Source organism: Nanorana parkeri, unplaced genomic scaffold (genome assembly GCF_000935625.1).
Source record: "Nanorana parkeri isolate BGI_ZX_2015 unplaced genomic scaffold, ASM93562v1 scaffold226, whole genome shotgun sequence".
Classification (NCBI taxonomy): Eukaryota; Metazoa; Chordata; class Amphibia; order Anura; family Dicroglossidae; genus Nanorana; species Nanorana parkeri.
Window position 1 is genome coordinate 1,200,657 of NW_017306494.1, and position 6,792 is coordinate 1,207,448.

Sequence of the window (6,792 nt, forward strand, 5' to 3'; positions counted from 1 at the left end):
GGGCGCCGCCATCTTGGTGTATATCTAGGTATACACCAAGATGGTGGGGCCAATATCGGCGTGTGAGGTCACCTGACGCCACGCATGCATGGCGTCATGTAACGTCATGCTCCCTGCCTCCAAGATGGTGGCACGCATTCAGAGAACACGCTGGTGGCCAACATGGCCGCCGCACATTCTCAAACAAATTATTATTATTATGTGTCTGAATACAATACAGACCCCTGGCTTCATTTACATGTAGCCCGGGGTCTGTGTTCTGTTTTTTATTTTTACTTTTCTAGATGCACTTACTTGAAAAAAGGGGTCAGCATGACGACCTGACACTTTATTTTTATAGACTCTATTGTAGTTTGACATTTATTGTTTACCTTCTGTTGTTTTATTTGATAAGAATACTTCTATTGTGCCTACAAGTTTAATACCTTTGAATAAAAGTTTTATTTTTATCACACTTTTTAATATGTTTCTTTGCGGCTTAACAAAATAGGAGTCTTTAAATGGTGCATATATTGGGGGAAATGGGTGTGGTTACGGGGGCGTGGCCACTAAAGGGTGTGGCCACTGAGGGGCGCTGTAAAGCTTTCTCGCACAGGGCGCCTAAAGGCCTAAGGCCGGCCCTGCACATCTATGTGTTGTGGTGTACTGGCTAGGTGCATTGGGACGGCCTTCAAAATGAATGCCACTGCAATGCACCACACTAAGCTGTGTGTTGAATGGGCCCCAAGCCCTGGTAGGTATTAAATGACACAATGTACTTGGGAAATGACATGTGCCATAATAAACCATGCAAAACAACCTTCCTTGGTTGCGTGCACAATCTACTATTCATAATGTACAGCCGAACAGACCAAGTTAATAATTACCTACTGCATATACCGGAGGCCAACTATACACTAGATAAATAACTGCCAACCTCAAACTCCACACCATTTACTATCAGAACTTCCTTCACAAAATATTGTGTTCATTTTAAGTCAAATAATAATTTGTTCAGATGTATACATCAAACTGTTCATCTTAAAAACAGACCAAAACTCTATTTTGACCTCAACCCTTTGTAAGCTAAAACTACCTATGTCACCCATTAACCAGTTGACATCCGCGGTGTTAAACCCCCTTCCCATCCAGGCCATTTTTCAGTATTCAGCGCTGCGGTACTTTAACTGACATTTATTCCGTCATGAGCTATGTATAAAAACCTTGTTTAAATATAATCCTCAATAACCATAAAGGATATAAATCCACTGTGTGTGTGTGTGTGTGTGTGTGTGCGCGCACACCGAATGCCTTCGCAAACCCTGGTATTAGCTTGCAAAAAATAGCAGGGACATTATTGGGCTGCACATAGCAGCTCCACCCACTACAGGCTGCTTGCAAAAAACTACAGAAGGGGGCGGATACAAGACCAGTCACTGTGCACAATGAGGGAGAGCAGCAGTGACCGGTCTTGATCACAGGAAACTCCTTCACAGAGGCAAAGCTTCATAGATATGGAAGAAAATAGACAAAGCTCACCTGGGTTCAAATAACAGACATGGCTCTTGTATTTAGACAATATTCCAGAGCTCTGCTTTAAAAAAAGAGCAGGATCTGAATGCAAGAAATGCAAAAAAAAATAAACTGAAGCAGATGCAGCCAATCAGTAACATCGCCTACGCCCATCCCACCCAACAGCTTAGCACCAGATGTAAGAGTTGGACAGGAGACACGGAGCTGCTGACAGGTACCTGTAACTGGGTGTTACAGGCAGTTTAGATTACACAGGAAGGGGTGGGGGGTTCAAAATAGATTAATAGCAAAAGCACATTAAGATGATTCCGATTCAACCTGTCAGCACGCCGCCTCTGATTGACAAACCCCCAACGGAGAAGAGCCACTAACTAGGGAGAGCCAAAAATATTACTACATCCAGAACTGGTCTGCTTCTATTTGTAGCAAGGCAGCCAAGCCTTGGAAAGCCATTCATAAAAAGCAGGAGGCGAGGTCATTCATAAAAAGCAGGAGGCGAGGCCATTCATAAAAAGCAGGAGGCGAAGCCATTCATAAAAAAGCAGGAGGCAAGGCCATTCATAAAAAAGCAGGAGGCGAGGCCATTCATAAAAAAGCAGGAGGCGAGGCCATTCATAAAAAAGCAGGAGGCAAGGCCATTCATAAAAGCAGGAGGCGAGGCCATTCATAAAAGCAGGAGGCGAGGCCATTCATAAAAGCAGGAGGCGAGGCCATTCATAAAAAGCAGGAGGCGAGGCCATTCATAAAAAGCAGGAGGCGAGGCCATTCATAAAAGCAGGAGGCAATGCTCAAACAAGTGTTCTGCAAGATCCAACATGGGGGTGCCAACTGGGTTTTCCCACCACTCAAAGTGGAAAACCTTTTAAATGGCTCTACAAAAAAAAAAACAAAACAAAAAAAAACACCAGTGTGAAAGGCTCAGATGTAAGCTGCAACTCACTGACTCAGTCACATCAAAATGCTCATTCCACAAGGAGTAACTAAATCAGCTTCAGCATCAAATCCAAACCTCACCTCTCATCATCCGTGTTTGCCCCTCTATGCAGTAAAAAGGAAGCTCTGTCTACCATCTTTTTAAGCACACGGAGGCTCTCACACTATTCATCAAACACCTTCCCAGCTTGTACACTGCATACAACTGCTTCAGGCCTCTTAGCCCTCATCAGAGCCACACATGGAGCCTGTTGCTTCTATGACATGGGGTTTAGGAAACAATGAGACAATGCAACCAACATTACAGCATAATACTGCAGTACATGTGAGACACAGTACATCCTGTGTACTGACCGGTATCCATGGCACATGAAGCCACTTCAAATGCTGCACAGACCACATTGTATTACCACCTCAGGCACCACAGTGTTAACAGAATAGGTGACAATTATGTGTCATATTATTACTACACCGTGCCAGGTTCTGAATCATCAACAAGCAGCAAATTGCTCGTACAAGGGTAAATATAACACTTGGCATGAAAGATGGAAAAGAAGTTGGAGTGCATTTTATTTGTATTACATAACCTCATATTAGTAAATTAGGTCCGGTCCCCAGAACGTGCACGTTTTAGAAGTGTCCACCTGTAGCTGCCACTAAAGAAGATCCTTGTGTTACGCTGGCCATACACTGGTAGCCCGCAGGCTGAATGAGAAAACACATTCCTCCATTCATGTATAGATGTACGACTCTCACACTGCGGTTATTGTATTCTGACAGAGGACACCCGCTGCGGTCACAATGCATGAACAATGACTGCAGCTGATTGGCTCGGCTCCTTCCACAGAGTCCATTACTCAATTGTCTTTTGAGCCTATGAGCGACACCGCTGTCCTGAGGGGCACCGAGCCTATGAGGGACACCACTGTCCTGAGGGGCACCGAGCCTATGAGCGACACCACTGTCCTGAGGGGCACCGAGCCTATGAGCGACACCACTGTCCTGAGTGACACCAAGGGCCTGAGCCACATTCGGATCCCACAAGTCCGAGTTGGGCAGCTTCCATCTGAGAATTCTCATAGAGGTCTTTTACTCCTTACGGCAGATTGCTTTAATTAAGCATCTAAATCATGTGCTGCATTACACCCCCTTCATAGAGATCACATTAAGCCTCATCTCAGCGAACCCCACGTGGTACACACCGGACACATGTTCCAGAAACATATTCACCAAGCTCACTATTCCACTGTATCCAAGTACAGCTCCATAGGATTCTATATACAGTTTGCGCAGCATTTACAATATAATGGAAGACATCACAATACAATTCAAGGCCACATCATCTCTATGTTTCTGTACACACTCCTTGTATATACACACCTCTTTGTTTGAGTGCACACTCCTTGTCTATACATCTCCATGTTCCTGTCCACACTCCCTGTATATACACACGTCCATGTTCCTGTCCACACTCCCTGTATATACACATCTCCATGTTCCTGTACACACTCCCTGTATATACACCTCCATGTTCTTGTGCACACTCCCTGTATATACACCTCCATGTTCCTGTGCACACTCCCTGTATATACACCTCCATGTTCCTGTATACACTCTCTGCATATACATCTCTATGTTCTTGTACACACTCCCTGTATACACACACGTCCATGTTCCTGTCCACACTCCCTGTATATACACATCTCTATGTTCCTGTACACACTGCCTGTATATACACCTCCATGTTCTTGTACACACTCCTTGTATATACACCTCCATGTTCCTGTATAAACTCTCTGCATATACATCTCTATGTTCTTGTACACACTCTCTGCATATACATCTCTATGTTCTTGTACACACTCCCTGTCTATATACCTCTATGTTCCTGTACACACACCTCCATGTTCCTGTACACACTCCCTGTATATACATCTCCATGTTCCTGTACACACATCTCTATGTTCTTGTCCACACTCCCTGTCTATACACCTCTATATTCCTGTACACACTCCTTACACATAAAATGTTCTGTCTGTATTACTCGACCTTCTTTTCATCATTCATCAGGGGAATTAGCAATCTCTCTAATTGCACATACAGAGAGGTTCTAAGCTGGGTAACCAAAGGAAAATCTGCCCCCAGCTATAGGGAAGCCTTGATCACAGTGACACTTGTAGACGACTGTGATCAGCAACCCTCCAGTGCTACCATGTAGTATACTGTGACACTGTACTGACAATGGGCTACGTATGCACCGTGCAAACATATACACTGCATCAAAATTCTGTTTCTATGTCTGACCACAAACAGCAACTGAAAAAGAAATATTTGTTTTTTTCTTTCATAATAAAAAATTATATATAAGTTTATTTTTACTTATAATCTAGACAGCGAGCACTCCAGGGCAAGACCCCGCAACCCCACATTCATGTGTCTGAATTCTCCGCTTTTCTATAAACCGGGTTAAATAGATTCCACCGAGATTTATGTCAGGCTCCAGGAAATAAATTCCACAACTGCCCTGCAGTCCTGGGTGACGTTTATTAAAAACAAGAGAAACTACAAAAACAAAGAACTGCAAAATAAAACAAAACACAAGCCCCGCTTTCTGCAAGCAGCCCAGGAATGCTCCCACATACCCCAATACAAAGTCACTCAGTGTTATTAAACAATAAATAATAAAAAAAGAAGCCAACTGGCATTAGAAAGGACAGAGCAGAGATGGCTTCACACACATACACACACAAAAAGTGAACTTGTCTGAAAACAAGCCGCCTGGGGCTGGTGGCTGTGTCAACAAAAGGGGGGGATTTGTAGTGGATGGGGCTTAGCAGGAAGTGGGGGGAGGGGGGAGCACAATATCATAAACACAGCTGAAGCTCCGGGGGGGGCTCATTTTTATAAGCCATCAATAAAGTTTACCAAAAACTCTGAAAACAAAATCTGCCCTTGGAATGCAGGTTTAGAATATCCATCATCGCCCTCATCAAACAAATCTAATTATTGTAAACATATACACCCCTCCCCCCCAATCCTGAGCTCTGCATTCCCTGACATTGGGGGGCCACTGGGCTCTTCAAAAACATGTTCAGTAACTTCCACAAGCCCTAAAAAATAAGAAGTTTTCCCTGGATTGGTCTGCAGATGAGACCTTTTCCACAATGGCCATGCATCCCTTATAAAACCTGCTATCAAAGCGCAAATCTACACTTTTAATCAGAATCCAAAAACAACGGCGACCATCCCTTGGAAAAAAAGATCCATCGATAATGGCGACCTGGAATGGCTGCTGAGCCAAGAAAAAAAAAAAAAAGTCACCCAAAAAAATCTCAGAAGATAAGATTAGAGCTAATTAGCCTTTAACTATTCCCTATTGGAAAGTTTGTCTGCAGATTAGAATGCGGCTAATTGCTGCCATTGTTTACTACTACAGGTCTTGTACGGCCACTGACATCGCGGGAGCCCGGATCAGGTCTGCACACAATCCGGAGAACTTCTATACTGGAAGTTTGCTGTGCATCACATGTCACTAGGTGAGATGGAGCCGGATGGTTACTATGGGCGACGGCGGCACCTTTGCTCCATCAGCGCACACACATGCACATAGGCACTCACCGTTTCCCCGGACACAAGGGCCAGCCAGCCAAAGGACACCAGGATCCATATATTCCTCATTATGAGCCCCAAGTCAGTGAGGCGGCACGCTGCAAACTTGTTCAGCCGGCTCCCAGCTCTCTCTCTCACTTGTTGCTATAGGAATCCCCAGACGTGCACACACACCGCCGCGTCCCCGGGCAGCCCCCGGCACAAAACTTTGCTGGATATCGCACTGATACCGGGCGATAAGGGTCCCCCCGTCTCGTGTGCTCGCCGCTGTGCCTGTGTTGCTTTCCCCTTCAGGCTGCCTGGGAGAAGAAGAAGAAGGTGGCTGTTCCTCCCTCAGCCTGCTGAACAGTGAGCACTGGTGGACTAGTGCGACTCCTACTGTAGTAAACCCGGGAGAGAAGTGTGCATTCCCAGCCTAGCTGCTCAGTGCAGGAAGTGTCTCCTCTCCAGCACCCTCCCCCCTGCTTATATTTACTACTCTGCTGTGCCCATGTCAGACCCCCATTCCAAAATCTCTCGATGAGGACACATAGCATGCGCAGACTGACAGCAAGCTGGTGCTCCTGGAGCATGTTAAAGGGATAGTCCACTTTGTGTCAGAAAATAAGAAATGTGCCCTTACTGCAATAAAGGAAAATGTGCATTTAGTAGTTTTCGTTTGCATTGCAGCCTGCAAAACATTGCAACCAGGTTCCTGCAGAGCGTTTCTACTAGGCAGCACTGTCCATAAGGTATGCA

The 6,792-nt window shown here is 45.1% G+C and overlaps 1 protein-coding gene across 1 annotated transcript in view; it reads right to left on the reverse strand.

Annotated features, from left to right (window-relative positions):
- Positions 1-6,492, reverse strand: part of SDC2 (syndecan 2) — a 122,005-nt gene extending 115,513 nt beyond the window's left edge. Inside the window, exon 1 of the mRNA XM_018556149.1 lies at positions 6,064-6,492. Within this exon, the coding sequence (XP_018411651.1) occupies positions 6,064-6,123 (60 nt within the window). The 5' untranslated portion in view covers positions 6,124-6,492. The remainder of the gene's footprint in view (positions 1-6,063) is intronic.
- Between the last annotated feature and the right edge of the window lie 300 nt (positions 6,493-6,792).